The following is an 18,191-nucleotide window of genomic DNA, read 5'->3' on the forward strand; positions in this document are numbered from 1 at the left end:
GAGCACGAGAGCTGTCTTGGCTAAAATAGATTTCACTGTTAAGAATGAATCAGATTATACAGGAGCAATGCTAATTTTTAATTTAATTGAGCCCAAGTCCCTGCAAACATGAATTCAAAACTTCTGTAGCATACATGTATTTATTGCAGGAGTGATGCATTAGGATTTGTCTCATTCTGGAACATCACTAAAAAGTCAACACTGCCAATATTCTGTGGGGAGAAAGACTGCAGAGCAAGCATTTTTTCCAAAGTCTCCTTTCAAGATTAAGCTTGTTCTTTAAAAGTTAAAACAACGTCATCTTCTAGTTCTTTTGAAGTATACAGAAGACAGACATGAATTTTTTTTTCATAGTTAAAAACTGAATTGAGCAATTTTAATGAAATATTTTACCAGGGATCTCCTTCTGCATTAAAATTTATAATTGCAGCACTCATTACACTTGTATCAGAAGCCTCAGTTTTCAGCAGCACATATCAGGAGCCCAAAGGACTGAAGAAAAACTACCACTGAACATAAGTTAACAGGAAAGCCAGTTTCAAAACATTTATATTTAAAATACAGTCTTAAATATTATTCATAATAATTCCCAAAAGTGCAAGTACTATATACACCACCACAATTAAAGAAGAATCTGTAAGCATCATGTGACCTAGCCCGTAACAAGAAACTAGTAGCTCAACATTAAAGCACTGTAACATCTCCCTTCCTAAATCTGCTTGCCTTTAAACATACAATGCTTTACAGTATTTTCTTGGTTAGCAAGAATATTTCAACTTCTTTGAACTTGAGTAGCTCTCAAACACCTGAGGCAGAGTACCTTATATAAATGTTGGGGTTTTTTCCTGCGTGAGAATGCTAGCTTTGCCTGAACTACAGAGCTGAAGATGAAACTTTCTAATTTATTCGTACATGTAAATCAGGGACAATGCACCTTACAATTAAGCACTTGGACATGAACAGCATCAGCTGGAGGAAATTTGAGTTACTTTTGCAGCATTACTACTTTCTCTTTTTTTGTTCTTCAGAAATAGCGTTACTGCACAGTACTTCCCACACAACTGCCTTGCATACAATCATGCTTGTTTCTGTTTTTCAGTCTAAGGACAGAAAACCCAAACATTAAAAAAAGCAACTTGAAGTGGCAAAGTACTGTTTCAAAATCCATGAATTCAGAATGCTGAGTCTCAGGTTTTGTGGCTGGAGGTTAGAGAGTTGGGGAAAAACGAAGCATCATTTTTCCCCTCAAAGCATGTTTTGCCAGCAAAAAGAATAGCATAGTGAGTTTCTTCAGTTTGCACAGACTGAAAACACACTTCAAACTATGTATTTTCTTTCTACGGTTACATAAGAAAAATGGGAGGATATCATGAGTGCATGGGGATATGTTCTCATGCTGGCGATCGTCCCAATGCTGTTAGTCATTTGGGTGAACGAGAGAGAAAGAGAGAAGCACAGCATGGCACAGAACAAGCTTATGCTGCCAGTAATTCAGAGGGGCTTTCTGGCCATTTATCTCCACTTCTGAAGTTCATTGTTTTCCACTGTTTTTCTCACTCATTAGATTTGCCTTTCATTTATCTGATGTCAAAGCCTCTGGAGATGAAAGGACACTGCTCTCCCAGCGAGAGCCACAAAGCGGCAAAAACTCAAAAACCTGACAGACCATGCCGCACCATCTCATGAAACATGTCTTGGGGATTTTTACCTTGAGGCTTAACAGACCTGAGCAGCGATGCCAGAACAGCGTCTTTAAAGAGAATTTTAAAACTTACTAGAAAAAAACCTAAAGGACATTTTAAATGATGCATGTGTTGAGAGGTGCAATAGTTACTGCTCAAAGAAAGTTTGACATAATAATCAAACCTCTTGAAAAGAAACAAACCACAACGCAGGCTGTACCACTGGCAATTGGCTGGATAATACATTATTGCAATCTAAAAAGACAGATGTAGTGTGCCATAAATATCTCTAAGAAGTATTACATAAAACTAAGTTGCTTTAACATAGTTAAAGAGCATGAGAACAGACAGCCCTATCAAGAATAAAACTATTGGACAGTTTAGGCCCAAGTAGAAAACCAAAGAAAGAGTGATGACAGCACAGCAAAAGAACTTGCGTGTTAAAAATAAAAAAATCAGTGGTTCAAGATACATAAATTACTTTAGAGAGGATTTATCAAAAAACTGGCAGGGATTAAGAGATAAAATAGGTAATTGCAAAAACAACCTTTCAACAACATGAAGTGGAACTGAAGAGTAAAACAAAATAACGCAGGACCTAAATTCCTGCAATAAATTATGCTCTAAGCAGAGTATAAAATATGGTTTACGACAGCTTTAATTAGTAATTTGTCTTTACTGACATGAAATGATTGCTTATTAAAAAAACAAAAATCAAATAGTTATAAAACTAGAGAGATTCAGCAACATTTCCAAGCAAGAAAAAAATTTCTTCATTCTAGCAATTTAATTTTTAGGCTCTGTGTAAGGAACGAATTAAAAGAATCCCACACTATTTTAGGTTTTATTAATGCTGAAACAAAGCTTTTTAAACTGAAATTTTGTCAGTAATATACGTCACCCTTTTTGTTCTAATCATCTCACTCCATCCATCCAGCTGGATCAAGATGAGAAAAGAAAGTGCAGCACAGCACTTTGTTTACACAACCACAGTAGAAAGAAGTTCAGAATAAATGCAGAAAAATTCATCTCCCTATTGCCTATTACCAAGAGCTCTCAAATTTTTGTGCAACACTAACAGCAGCAGCTGCCAATGAATGCCAATGAACCCAGACGAGGGACTATATCACTGCATGGAGAAGACAGAACTGGGGGAAATGCTATGAACAACCCATTCAGGCAGGAATTAGTGCTATTCTCACCTTTGATGCTTGTCGAAGCCATCGCAAATATTCAGTGAAGTTATCAAAACAAATGTAGTAGGTCTGGCTTTGAGGTCCAGAGGAGCTAAATGCTAAACAGTGCTGGTGCTTTTTCACTTCTTCCACCTGCAGTAGAGACACAAAACTGTTAGTGAACAAGAATCAAAAGCTTCTTTGCAGAACTCCCCAGGGCAAAGTCAAAACGTGCCCAAGAGGAGCCCTTCAAGTAGAGTTGGGCTAACACTCTTAAGCACTCAAGCTAGATCTTGGCTGTCAAATATTCATGAAATCTACACAAGCAAGGCGTAAGAACAGAAGGATGAAGGAACCAAAGGAGAAAGCCACCAAGAACGTCAACATTTTAAGACAGACTGAGCACCATAAAAGGATTCCCACTGAAGTACATTTAAGGCTATCTCTATACAACCTAAAGAAGCACAATTTATACTCCCAGTTATTAAAAACAGGCTTAACAAAATGCTTCTCTTACAGCCCAATTAAATTCTTTGGCATTTCTCAACTTGCTAAAAAACACCCAGAATACATCATTCTGCTACCATACACGAGAAGTCCCACACAACTTATGGTCTCAATGCCTCAGCACCACATTCTGGAAAGCCTTTGGAAACCAGGAAGTGCAGAGTATTTATGGAGTTCAGGAAGAATATTTTTTGAGCAATAATTTAAAAAACACTTAATTCTGTGCCAAGCATCCACCTCCCAAGCTTTGTCAGCAGAAGCCCTCAGTACATTTTTCTCAGCTTGATTCTCCTTTTCTTTTAAAATTTGTTGTCAATTTACTGCTTAACACAGTCTGCATTTTTTACATTACACAAGGCACTTCTGTACAAAAACAACTTAGAAATTCCATGTTAAGCAATTAAAAAAAAGGTACATAATCTCTTTCCTTTTTGAATTTAAAAAAATAAAAATCTTTTCATCTCAAAGAGAAGGCCGATGGGGACCTGCATCCTGTCCTCTCCAGCGTGCTGCAGCCACAAATACAATTCACTGTCCGAGTTCACCCACTGCTACTAAAAGAGGAAAGTGTCTGTACTTCAGTACCTCCAGGGAAGTGTTGAATAATCATGTGAAGAATCATGAGAGAGAAAAAAGAGCTACTAGGAAAAAGGACTACTACTCTTAGTGTGGAATTACTTTCCACATTGCTAGTATAGAGTATAAATGAATCAACTTTAGTCTGCATATATAACATTGTGAAGCTCTTAAGAATCAAACATTTCAGTATGCAAAGTAAAAGAGCATTACTTCAGGTGCAAATCATCCTCAAGCTAATGATTCTTTTCCCACTATCTTGGCTAATCAAGCCAACAGTAGCATTCTGAAACACTATTTAGGCCAAAACAGCAACGTTGTAATCTTACTGTCTTCATAAAGCTTCACAGAATCACAGCATGGTTGAGGTGGGAAGGGATCTCTGAAGGTCATCTGGTCCAACCCTCCTGCTCAAGCAGGGCCACCTACAGCTGTTTGACCAGGACTGTGTCCAAACAGCTTTTGAGTATCTCCAAGGAGGGAGACTCCACAACCTCTCTGGGCAACCTGTGCCAGTGCTCAGCCACCCTCACAGTGAAAAAAAAATTCCCTTGTCTTCAGACCAGACCTCCTGTGTTTCAGATGTAATCTATCAGAAGGAATTCCAGTTTCATATTTTCACAATTAAAAATGTTTGTTGCTATTAGCTTATGTTAGACCACTACTCATGCAATGCTGAGCACTCAAAAAAACTCCAATGTTGAAAATAAGCCCATGCTGCTATTGGTTAATTTTCAGATCTTAGAGTAACCCAGCATGGATAAATAATGGATGAAGAGGCATGGTACAGATCATACACAATACAGGTGCATATATCCTTTGACTGTGTACTATTGCACATGTAAAACATTTAACACTGCACACAATAAAAGTGTGTTTTCCTTGCTTTTCTTTAGCATTTTAATCCAAATGCTGTAAATTGTTAAATATTAATCTGACCATAATCAAAAGACAATTATATTCTTTGATAACTCCATTTACAGAAACAAGCTTTTGGGGGGCTAGGAATCATCACAATTGAATGCAGTCTTCTCTGCATAAAGAGACAAGGGTTAAGCAAGCAAATACATAAAATAAAATATCTTACTTTTCCACCAATTAAAGGGAGGACATGCATCTTTCCATTCTGGCTTTCTTTTACTGATGAGACAATTAGGCATGTTCCACAAAGGATAGCTTGGCGTCTTGTCCATCTGTTGACTGGCAAATGTATTTTCCCTTTTCGAACATTGTACATTCCTGAGAGCTGAATCCGTTCGGAGCTGCCAATGCTGTGGGGCTTTCCTGAAATAGAAACAAAAGCATCCACTTAATCACAGAAAACCTTTACCTCTCTCACTCAAGTCATCCTGAGACTATAAGCAAGTTTTCAAGCTACAGACCGCAGCATGACAAATAAAACACAGCTTCAAAACCATGCAAGCAGGTAATTTAGTATCAGCTTCAGTACAGGCTTCTTTCATAGGTAGAAGCATAAGACAGGCTGGTATCATGGAGAGCAGATGACAGTCTTGCAGTATATAACCTGCAACAGTCACAGAAGTACCAGTTAATGGTACCAGTCTTCTCTATGGCACATGGAAACCAAATGTTCACATTGACTGTTTGCTAACTGCAGAAGTGGGTGAAGTACCGCATGCTGACCCGCACCTTTGCACTTCCATGTCTCTTCTGGGCATCCTTAAGGTCATGGTTTGAATAGCTTCAACAGCTTCCCAATGAATGTAGTTCCTACTCCCACCAGCCCACCCTGTTCAGTCCAAAGCCCACAGCCGAGGTGGTGCATTCAGCCACAATGTAAACACGTGAAACCTAGATGAAACTCCTCGAAGACCCTGCTTCAGTCTGAGTAGAGCTTTGGAAAAAGTGAAGTTCTTCTGTCTGTGTTGCAATGAATTCACTATTTATAATAATGCAGATTATTAGCAAGACTACCAATTAGACCAAACCTGTTAAATAACTTCAAATGGCTCAGATTCTACTAATCTATTAATAAGATTCTACTCTCATTAGAAACCATCATTAACAATGGCAACACAAAGACAAGCATCTCCTGTCTACACTCTTCCAGGACCACATTTTTTAAGAAATAAATGGGAAGAAGCACAATTTGCTCATTCTAATCTGAAGCATTTATCCACATCAAGTTACCCTACAAACCTTAAATATCTCAGCCCAGACTTGAGTCATCCAAATATACTAAGTCTTCTGCAAACAGAAACAAGAGGTAATCATGCTCAAGTTGAAATTTCTGCAAGAATACCAGTGTTGGTCCCAGTACCTTCCCCATCATGATAAAGGATGGAGGAATTTTCCCACACTCATCTTTACCAAAATTCTCAAAAATCAAGAAATTAATATCTAGTTAGAAATGCAGAGAAGCAGAGATCTGATCCTGTCTTCTAATCCTGGTATTTCAGGCCAGTGACAACTAAACTGCGGCAGTGACAAGCGCTGCACACTAATACTCCGACTTGCTATTACTCCTGCTTGTATGATAGCTCATTTGTCTCAATGAGTCTGCTCTTGCCTTCAAATCATCTATGGGAAGATAGAAGACACCTACCACATGGCCTGCCCACTGCCATTCTCTCACCCCCACCTATCCTGTGCCAATTCTTGCCCTTATCTTTAAAAGCAGCCTTCTTGAATCTTCCTGCCAGTTTAATGAGCCAAGACTTGGCACAGTTACCCTCAAGCCTTGCTCTGCTCTAATAAACACTAGCATTTAGGCTACTGATGTCTGCCAGTTTGGATCTGCAGGAAGATCACTGTTGCTTGAAGCTAAAAGACTGCAACTTTAATGCCCACAGGGTACCGGCATCTAATACAAAAATAGGTGCCCCAAGAAAGCAGGAATTTCACTGCCAAGCAAATTCAAATCCAGCAGCAGAAGCTGTGGATAAACACTTTACCCAACAGAATAAAGGGGAACAGGGGACATCCATTCTACACAAAGCTACAGAAAGACTGACAGGGAATAAAAGTGAGTAAAATAGAACAACTCAGCCTTAAACAAACACAAAAGCTGAATCAAAACTTTATACTTGGAATACAAAAAATGTGGTTGCTAAAGTAAGTGATAATTTACCTAGCTTGTGCAGAATGATGGACTCTCTACCGCAAAGCATTGATTAAAGTATTAACTGCACACAGAAACAATACAATCTCTGTAATGGAGTAAAAAGTGTCTGGAAGTATTTATCATATGCTTGTACAAGGGATATTTTTCAGGGGTGTGGGCAGTTTCATCTCAAAAATGACGTTTTACAGTCATCTTCCAGGCCCTGATTCTGGCTGTATGCTACCTTCACTGGAAAAGCACAACCCGCTGCTGACTGAATCCCTTAGGATTGCAAAGCACAACCTCAATCCCTTGGGAAGCCAAGTTCATTTAGCGACATGCATTTTAATATAGCTGAATGCAACTTTACTCATACAGGAACAAAGGACATAATTCACACTTAATATGGGCAGACTTGTGTCCTGGAAAACATCAAATCCCAGAAGTTCTTTGGGATTATAGTGGATAACAAAGAGGACAAGCTCCTGCTATAGCACTGCAGCCAAGAGGCTTGTCAGGAAACACAACAGCATTCAGCAGCAATAGAAAAGTAACGTTACCCTGCCTAGGCTAGTGCGAAAACAACTACCACACTGGGTGCCCACACTTCACAAAGGATGCTGAAAAATTAGACTTCAGAAAAGTTACAGGAGACAAAATAAATAAATAAATAAATCAGAAGCCTGAGAAACCCTCTTCCTAAGACCAGACTCTCTCAGACTAGCTACATGAAGTTAGGCACAGCTGGACCTGTAAAACTAGCCCAGAAGTCTCTAAAAGGCAGTTCTTCAAATTTCATATAAATTCACAGACGTTGTAAGTCACAAGTCACAGTAACAATTAGTATCATCAGTAAATGTTTACTAGAAAAGCCAGAACAGAGATATCACCAGAAGTATTCATGCTAGGTATGATCTGTACTTTCTCTCAAACTTCAAATTTGATGGGAAAATTACCAGGGTAAGAAACTTTAGTTATTCCTACATATATAAAAAAGTTAAAAACCAGCCCCTTACAAATTCTAAGGATTTAAGGTGATTTTTCCCAGCAAGTACTACTCCCTCCTAATGTGAAAGCTGGAAGGTTCCTGATGAGAACATACAGAAATAAAATACCGGGCCTATGTCATTAAAGCCAATGGTTTCTCTCTCCTTATTCTTGTCTACTTCACTACACAACCATCTGGTTGGACCAGATGATCTTTCGAGGTCCCTTCCAACTTGGGCTCTTCCGCGATTTTATAACTTGCAAAACCCATATTTAATATTGAATCACATGTTGTTGCCTGAGACTCAATCTGCTCACATATCATTCAGTTTTCTTCCTGCTAAATGGTTGTAATCATTGAGATTTGATAGCATCACAGTGTTCTATTATCATGCAAGCAAAAAAAAAAAATTAAGTCAAAAGCTGCTGGCTTATTTTGATTTTAAGCAGAGGTTATTCAAGGACATACCAACTAGTTGTGGAACCAGATCTCTAAATCCACAGAAGTTTTGCAGGTAACTGGGAGCAAAAGCCATTTGACAAGAAGCAGCCTTGCCTACCCAAAGATAAGCTTGGACAGACAGCAGCTTTAAAGGGTTCAGACATTTGCTGCCAGGAGAGCATAAAAGCAGGAAAAGTTTAAATGACAGAGAGCTCTGCCACAACAGAAGGTTGGGACTCAGAAACAGTGCAAAGTGATCCTAACACTGGCTGCTCCTCACTTCAGGGAGGACAGCAGCAGGCCATAGAGTCTCACACCACCTTACAGCGCAGCTCCTGCGAAAGGGTTCATCCCTGATGCACTGGGGAGCAGAGGACAAGGAGAGGGCTCAGAAGCGTACATGCCTTTTCTGTGGCCTGGAAAATAATCAAATGACCTTTCTCTTCCAAGTTTACAGAAGGGATGGGGCAATGTGGACTTCACCAGAATGCCTTCAGGCTAAGGCTCGAAGACCACAAATTATGGCATAACCGTAGCATCACCATCAAAAAAATCAGTCATTTTCGAGGTAACCTACCAGTGCCAGTGAAAGCACTGCTTGCAGTAAAAGCATCAGCAGTTCTGAAACTACCTTCCTCAATCTGTCTTACAGACCTCTCATTTAAGATTTAGAAGACGGCACAAGATTAATATTCAGATTTTTCTTCAGTTTTAACTATAACCAAAGGGAGCAGATGAGTTTTCACAGGGGTCTGTGATATTATACTGAAGCTGACAGTTGTGCAGATAAAATGGTAACGATGACCCTTTGTGACTTGAAACACAAATTTGAATCCTGACAAAAAAACTTATTACTATTGTTGCCGTAATTAGAGTGGATGCAAATATGTCAGAATATCTACAAGAGTCACATACCAGAAAATGTTTTTTCAAATGATAAGCCTAACCAGAGCAGTTTGACTACTTTAGCAAGAAACCAGAAAAAGATTATTTTTCATTCCTGTCAGGACTCCAAGACTAAAGCAACTCCTAAGCACCCCCACAACAGAACTTTTGTTCTGCGCGAGGCATTAGAGGAGATGCCTCAAGGAATTATGAGCAGACCACTCATTTGGCTATTTTGACATTCAAGGTTCATTTCCTCTCAGTTTTAGCTTGTCCCAAGTCCTGGAGGAAAACTAGTGGTATTTAAAACAAGGACAGAGAAAAGCAGGGAATTTGACTGAAATGGCGGGACTGTTGTTGGAACCACAAACCCTACCCTGCTTCATGGGAAGCATGGCTGGGACATGAGTGATCTTTCCATGATGTTAAAGAACTAAGACTTCACCATGAGCAGCCCGAGGAAGCTCTGGGTATGCAACATACTGTCATCCCGCCTAGTGCAAAGACTTCAAACCTTATTAAATAAATACCCACAGCCACTTGCTTTGGATTCTGGAGTAAAGCTCTTTATCCTAGTGATGGAAGGCATATGGAATACATTACCATCAGAAGTTATAAAATACCAGCTCATTACAGGACATAAAAGTACGGGGGGTGGAAAAAAAAAAACCTCTCTGCAGCTATATGGCTGATTAAATTGCAAGTACTTATTATTCCCCCCTGTTTGAAAAGTAGAGCCAGTAAAGTCTGCCTCTAAAGAAAGATTTAAGACATTACCAAAATAAGAGCAGGGAAGAGTGCCGACATAAGAAATGCGTTCACTTCTGTGCAGCAGGTCTTATTTTTATTACTAATATTGGTCTGATCGAATGAAAACTAAAAATTCTCCAAGACCTGCATGGCGCAGCCAGCCCAGCCAGCTGGAGCGACTGCCCGCCCCGAGCCATCTTGGGTATTCACCAGCAGTAAGAGCAGCTTAGTTATTCAGAAGGAATAATGTCTAAGTTTGAGGCTTTTCAGAAGTGACTGAATGACTCCAAGTGCCTAATTTAGGGATGTCCTTTTCCTGCTACAGCTGGGCGAGCTACAGAGGTCGTCATCCTCATCTGCACACTGTTGGGCCCCTGGCCCAAGGCCAGCATTGCATCAACCCTACTGCATCAGCTGCCTGCTGTAAGCTGTCCCTAAGCCCTTTCAGACAAAACAGGCTGCTTTAATTTCTTGCGTATCTTTTTGACTGAGAGGCCTCAGGGACAGCTCATGGTGAATAGTTCAGCGTGGAGAGCAGAGGAACAGCATGTAGGGGCCAGAGCTGTAACACGGTAGCTGCTGCTGGAGAGGATATGTAATTAAAACCACCCACAAAATTCAGCAAGCCACTTCAGAAGAAAGATATTTCACACGCTAACACTCCGTGAACATCAAGTCTTGTATGCACTGGAGAAAAAAAGAAAAAAAAAAAACAAAAACAAACGGAAACCACCAGTCAGTTTTGAAGACTTTGGTCTGAATCCATTAAGGAAAGCTGGACTATTTCCTAGTTGACCCAGACTATTTCCTAGTTGACCAGCTGAGTGGCAGCTTCTCAGTTCCTACCTGGACCACCATCCCGCCCATCCCTCTGAACTGCAATCAGGAACATCTCACACCCACCTTGCCTGCAAACCTGCAAATTGAGGCTCATCACTGGTCTTGCCTAAATTTAAGCACAAAGAGGCCTCAATTAGCTCAAAACACTGAAAGCCCTTGAGTGCCTTTGCCCACTTTTTGGGAAACTGTGCCAAAATAGCTGTCACTGAACCCTTACTGCCAGATCATTCTGTCATTCTGCACATTTCTACTTTTGCCCAAACCTTTTCATTAAATATAAAGCTACTGCCTGCAATGTTTTTGAAGCTTCTCAGTCATTTAAGGCTGCTTCCCCTTGCATTCTTGTCAAACTAAGGACAGTGGTGATGACTTCAGGCAAGGCCCAGCGCAATGAGATGTATAAAAATAAAGCAGCAAGTTGGATTCAAAAAAAAAGAAAAAAAAGGGGCAGCAAAGGAAGCAGAAAAGCACAAGTAAAAACTCTGAAACTATTGTACTGCTCTCATTTTTATTTTAAACTTATGAAGAAAGCCTACTTACAGTTACATGCTTATTAGAAGTATTTTTCCTTGTGAAGGTCCACACTGTCATAATTTAAGAACAAAGGCACAGGATTAGCAGATTTTTTTATTTAACTAAGACCAAGGATTCACCTCGTAGTCTCTACCAGCAACCAACTGAGGATGCTTTTGCAAAGGTAACAGACCAAGTATCTATATTGCAAAATCTCACCTGGCAAACCATTTCAAAACAGCAGTTGAATTTTTGCACTCATAAAAATTCCTCTAAGATTTAACACAAGGCTGCCAATTGATTCTGTACTCCTCTGTGGAAGAGGGACTCAGTCACCATTATGCTGCTGTTATGGGCATGTAACTATTAGCATAGATTTACTCATTATCCTCCTCATTTTGCTGCACTCTATTAATACGGGGGCTGGGGGGAGCTCTCAAGTGCTTAAGTTTCTTTTAGGAATTAGCAGTTCAAGCTCTACTACTTGAAGGATGCTACCTTTTCTTTGGAGAAACAAAAGCAGACCACAAATGTTGGATTTTACTGAACTGCGTTAACTCATCTTTTTCTTTAAAGAAATTTTCATGAGACAAAACTGGCAGAGTAGAAGACAGACAGGCCTTTAGTCTTTGTGAAACATATTCCTCCTTTACAGGAAGATCATCTTAAAGGCAAGCATTATCACTATATGATGTGATACAATAAAATGTAGTTACTAGGTTTTATAGCAATAATCCTACCTTCCACTTACATTAAATCCTCACTGGAGGAAAGGTTTATATGAATTTCATAATGCAAAAAACATCCCCCTCTCTTTTTCTCCACTGAGACAGAATTCAGTTTTGTTCACTGTATCTTGTTCTCACAAGACTCACCACCTCCACACTCGAGCCCTAAAACCACAGTATCAACACTTAAAAAGATACCATAGGCAAAATTTAACAAAAATCACTTTTTTTTGAAGAGCATTTCTATCAAGTGTTCTGTATGTATTAGTGGAAAATGGCTGCAATAGCTTTACTGTCAAAAGCTAAATATCAACCTGCATAAGTCAAAAGCTTCTGAATAAGAACCTAACAGTGATTCAGCAGAATTCATTTAAGAGTCATTGTTAACCCGCATGACTTCTACACTAGGACAACTTACTAAAGGCAACAGGCTAACGTAGGATATGCAGTGGTGAAGAGGATGCTACTTGCAACTAAAAGCAAGCAAGTACAGTGGAAGTTCATCTGGATTACTATGTACAGGCAGCAAACCCAAAGCCTTGGAATCCAGTTGTTTTGACTGTAACAAGTGAATTCCAGATCTAGCTGCTTCAATATATTTTGACAGGTTTTACAGTTGAGTACAGCACAAGTAAAACCCCCAAAACACAACACACCTCCTCCCAACAAATTGAAAACCCACCTGTTCTTAAACTCTTCATCCCATCTATCCCTACGGACTACTTGCTGCAGATGAAACACAGGTCCTTCATATTCAAACTCTCAGCCCTACACATTCTCATCTGCCTCACTTGTCTGCAGGAAATTCAAGCAAGTTACATGAAGGCAGGTTTGTTTATTTCAGCAAAACAAAGAGGGTCTCAAGGCGCCATTGATGTCCTGACTTCTGCTTGCATTAGAAATACAGTGGGTTGCAGGTTGAATTCTGTTGTTATACCCAAATACTTCATTTTGAAGACAGCTCATAAAGAAGAGAGAGTCGCCTGCTCTTCAGTAGCAAAACTCAATACCAACTCCTTTGGGAAAGCACCATATGCCACCTCTGTAAGGAAAAATTAACAGAAATATCCTCAAAAGGAACCATCATGAAAAAATGTCATCCTTCTCACGTACTTTAACAAAGTTGTAAAAAGCTACAATATTGGTTTAGAGGCTTCCAGGAAGTACTATCTAAAACAACTTTCTCATCTTGAACTTAGGCTTCATTTAAGGAAGCTACCAAAGTAGTTCATCAGTGAGACTGTCTACCAAGTATTTTTTCTCAAAGTAAATTTACAACAGAATTAGTCTTATACTGAGAAGATTTGTGCCAGTATCTGATCACATCCCTTACCTATATTTCTTAAAAAGAATACTTTAGCAACAGATTTCAAATTATCCCTTACTAAGATGGCTTCAGGAAACCCAGCTTCCTGAAGAGTTTTACAGTTATAAGCACTGATATTAAAGAGGTGAAAATTGAACAGATGGGGCCAAAAAGTTTAGTCTTACAAACTTGCCAGTGGTACCACATAAGAGCATGTGAGCTTTTGTAGGACGGGACCCAATGACTGCTCAACTGATCTTTCCCCTTTCTCCCCAACTCAGTCCCCATCAAGCACAGCTGAACAGAATGCTGGAAATGCACATTTGTTTTTGTGAAGTCATGCAAAATTGAATTCTACATGTTATACCCCCAATGCACAATAAAGCCACAAGCACAGTAAAATCCCTGGCATCCCAAAGGATACTTACCCTGTCTAAAGCAATTGCTGTATTGGCAAAAGCTCTGAGCTAACCAACTGTTTTAGGCAAAACTGGAGTCTTGATGGAATTCAAGAGCAAAACTGCACTGACGACTCCACTGAAGTTAACAGCGGCTTTCAGGTTTTATCAGTGTTAGATGCTCAGTGTGAAGCACTGCAATGTAACCTCAAAATAACTACTTGAACAGACACTCCTCTGAGAAGGAACGATGACAGCCCCTGGCAGAAGTTCATCTGTATGTCAGTACTACTACAGTAACATAGAAACCTGTGCTCCTTACCAGCAAAAGTTGAGCAAACCCCCACACACCCCTGCATCAACCTGCATTGCCCTAAGGATGGAAGATATGACTAGTCAAACATTTTAAAAAAGCTAGAGGAACAAATATGCACACTATGTCAAGGATTGTTTCATATGAATTTCATATATAACACAAACGCCATCTTTCAATGTATTCTAGACTAAAATTCCACCAACCGCAACATGACTAAACTGTTTTGTGCATCAAATGTATTCAGGTTCCAAGTACAATGATTTTCTCATTGCTCTTTCCTTGGAAGAAACAAGTCAGGTATTCTACAACATATCTAAAAGCCTGTGGTAATCCAAATCCTTGTAAAGGTAAAATATTTTAAGTATGACGCTTCCTACAATAGACTACTGTACCAGCATTATTGTACAAATAATGTCAAAATCTAAACTCAAGTTTTATCACAGGACCCAGCTGATAAAGAGCTTGCGTCAAAACAATTCTGTACAGTATTGCAAGGCTATTACTAGCACATCTCGATTAGGTCTAGTTTAAAACAATCCCAAATCATTGTGATATGGGTACATGCTGTCTGCTCAAGTCCCTCCAAAGTTTAGCACTGAAAAAGAAGGCCAGAATGCTGGATTTGGAACTGTCAACACTTAGAATCAAAAGCCGCATTACCTAATAAATTACAAAAAAAAAAAAAAAAAAAAAAGAACTAGTAGGTAAAAATTGAGTGACTGCTTTAAGTTAGACAAAGAAAGAAAAATACAAAACCCAGAAGAAACAGCATGAGCACATTAGTCAGAGAGGATTATCTGTCAGTCTTAAACACTAAATATTTCAGCTTCATTAACATGAGATTTCCATGCTATGACTAGAAGGAATTCTGGCTAGGCAATGTCCCTGTAAGACAATCTTACTCCATCATATCAGACAGTCTGCTCATAACTTGCTAAGCTTAGTTCATACATTTTGTGTCTACACTTCGGCTGCTTTCCCCCAGATAGCTAATATTTATGCCTGCATGTGATTTTATGTAGTATGTTTACACAACCCTTTTTTTTTTTTCAAATAGCTTGTCAAAGCAAGTGCCTTTTTGGTTTGCAGCTTTGACTTCAGTAAGTGTCACAGAGTGCATCTTCAGCTGAAAGTGAGAGCTGCAATAAGCCAGGAGGACTCTCTTTGGCTGCCTCTTTCCCCCTCTCTCCTACAACTCCGTAGCTACAGACTGTTCCGAACAATACCCCTAAAAGCCTTTCTTTTTCACTTCTCTGTTATCAGCAAGCAGCTTCAAAGAATCACACAGAAGCCTGGACAGGAGAGACAGAAAAGGAGAGACGGGACTAGAAGCTACCCTTAGAAAGCTTCACTATCCCGATTTCTGCCTGCTTATAGCCGACAACCTTGTTTTGTTGCTGAAGAACACGTACCCTTCGATTTGCTCTAGACTTCTGTCATTCAAGTGTTTGCTTTTTTAAAGTTTACATGACAAAGGTTGGATTATGTTGACATACATTAAACTTGTATGTCAATGCATGAAAATACACAGCAGTAAAAGGCAACTTTTATCAGAATTCTGTACTTCAGACTGCATTCCCGCGAAAAAAACAAAGACAAGGGAAGGAAAGCTGATTTTATAAAGTGAGAAGAAGGAAACAGTGGGGAGTGAGAGATATGTATCATGAAGAAACATGAAAGCGAACATTTTCCCAATGCCTTTCTACCCTTGGAAACAGAGGCAGGAAAGATTTATCGCATGCCCACAGATATCGGGTTTGACACCGTTTCTTCTCTTTACTACCGCAGAGACTAGAAGTAACTGGATAGCATATGGGAATTGTCTAGGAGCGCACGTCATACAGTTTTGTTACAAAGGAGAGGAAAAAAACAGAAGAGATTGGCTTTTTCCATTCCCTTTTTAAATTAAATCAACTATCACACATCTGAGTCATCTACAAACCCATCAGTTTTCTGTCCAAAGCACTCCAAGAGTCTGTGAAAGGACAATCACAAGTGCTAGCTCATAAAGCTGACTACAGTCTAAGGATTCTTGTTTCATGCTACACATTCCTATAAGAAAAAATGTTGAAAATTTCCACACCCATAACAAGAGGAGAAAAAGCCTGTACAAAGGTCCAGTTTTACACGTACGCAGCCTGATTTAGAGCTCCTGAAGCCTCTTCTAAGTCAGGAAGTTATCTAGGAGAAACTAAAACAAGTTCGTAAGTTCAGCTTTGACAGGAAAGTGAGTGTGCTAAAAACAACTCCAGGAACTCGAAAATTCATCAGAGCACCACTTAACTCTGGTTCATGATAATTTTAGAAAGGGATGCATAAATACTCACCATGAGTGCTTTGTACAACACTGGCAGGATCAACTTGAAGCTGGGGGTACTTGTCAAAGCTTTCTGCTCTCAGTGAAAATACCCAGAAGAGTCTGAAGTACCTCCACATATCTGAGGACCCCATCCTGAAAGTTGAGCACCTTCTTTACTGGCATTTGAATCCAAGAGCTTTCAATACCAAGAGAAAAAAGCAGTCCAGCTGGACAGCGTTGGGTATAATACACAGTACAAGAAAGCCTGTTTAAGTCTATTGATTGTGGTCAGACCATAATAGTATTTCATTTTCCTGCCATAGAAATAAATATTTTCTCTACCATCAGAAAAAATATTGTGGCCATAGAGACATTGTATTTAAACTGTTTACTTCGGAAAAAAAGCAGAGCAACTCAAACTGTTCCACCCTTCATCCACGTCCAATACTAGCATGTAAAAACAAAACAAACCAAAAAACCCAACAAAACCAAAACCAGTCCCCTCTAATGTACATCATTTTAAAGTTCAGCACATCTTAATATTATTAAAACCGTATTGAACCCTCCACCCTGTAATCAAGGGAAAAACCTAAAATTTGCAAGATCTTATTTAAGCAGGCTCTCTATTTTTAACCACCCACTCTAGCTGACCAATTGTCTTAAGTGCCTAGGTCCTTCCTTACAAAGGAACAGATCACATCACGTTTGTTTTTCTGAAAGCCATTTCAAAAATCACCTCCATACAGAGGAATACAAATGGCCCAGACCATATGACCACATACCCTAACAGCAGAAATCCTCTCCTGTGCTATCTCACTGACCGCTTTACTATACTTAATAGAGAGGAAGAAGAAGAGAAGGTGGGTCAGAATATCCTCCTTTGCCTCCCCTTTCCAGAGACCTACTCCATGACTAGAAACAGCAGTATGTCCACAACATAAAGTCATTCTTTAGAGATCACTGCTAGAGCTGATCTCTCTAAAACATGTATAAAGCTTAATCGTCAGAAAAACAGGGGAAGTTCGTGATGCTCTCTCATTCACAAATATTTGCAGGATTAAGTTTTAAAGGCATTTGGACAGATTTTTAAAAGAATCCTTCCCAAAATACTATCTTTTTGATTCCTCTGCCCACTCACCCTCCTTTGATGGAGAGCTGAGACTCCTGAAGATTTTTTTTTTTTTTTTTAAACACTATCTATTTATGTTCCAAATATCTTCATCTCCACCCCAGCAAGAAAGTGAAGGAAGAGGTCAAGGATATATTATACCTGCAAGCTGTTTTTTAATTCTAGTTTAATTTCATTTATAGCGGAAACAAAAATTTGTTCAGTGAAATTTATTATTAGGAGAAAAAAAAAATCATTAATTTTAATTATAACTTTGCACAAGGGAAGCCTGGTGGGTATAAATGCCAAATGTTGCCAACCTCCAAACTGGTATAATTATATTATACTTCAGACCAATAGTATTCATATTGATTCTTTTTTTATTTTATTTAAATTTCATGTACTGTATTGACAAGTTAACTGATTTAATAGATACTCTAACTTCTAGGCATTTTAAGTAGCAGGAGATTTCTAGATAGCTAGACAGATCACATTTGGCTATCTTTAGGACAATGAGACTTAAGCTGAAACACCATAAAATTATTCAATGGAGTGTTTTTACCAAAAATAGTAAAATATGAAGAAAGCAATCGGATTTATTTTCTCCTCTCTTTC

The 18,191-nt window shown here is 39.1% G+C and overlaps 1 protein-coding gene across 1 annotated transcript in view; it reads right to left on the minus strand.

Annotated features, from left to right (window-relative positions):
• The window catches only part of PHLPP1 (PH domain and leucine rich repeat protein phosphatase 1), a 142,305-nt gene that overhangs the window by 62,158 nt on the left and 61,956 nt on the right, over positions 1–18,191 (minus strand). The window contains exons 2-3 of the mRNA XM_063326052.1: positions 5,028–5,224; positions 2,885–3,010 (exon numbers count right to left, since the gene is read on the minus strand). Of these exons, the coding sequence (XP_063182122.1) occupies positions 2,885–3,010; positions 5,028–5,224 (323 nt within the window). The remainder of the gene's footprint in view (positions 1–2,884; positions 3,011–5,027; positions 5,225–18,191) is intronic.

This window comes from Chroicocephalus ridibundus, chromosome 2, assembly GCF_963924245.1.
Source record: "Chroicocephalus ridibundus chromosome 2, bChrRid1.1, whole genome shotgun sequence".
Lineage (NCBI taxonomy): Eukaryota > Metazoa > Chordata > Aves > Charadriiformes > Laridae > Chroicocephalus > Chroicocephalus ridibundus.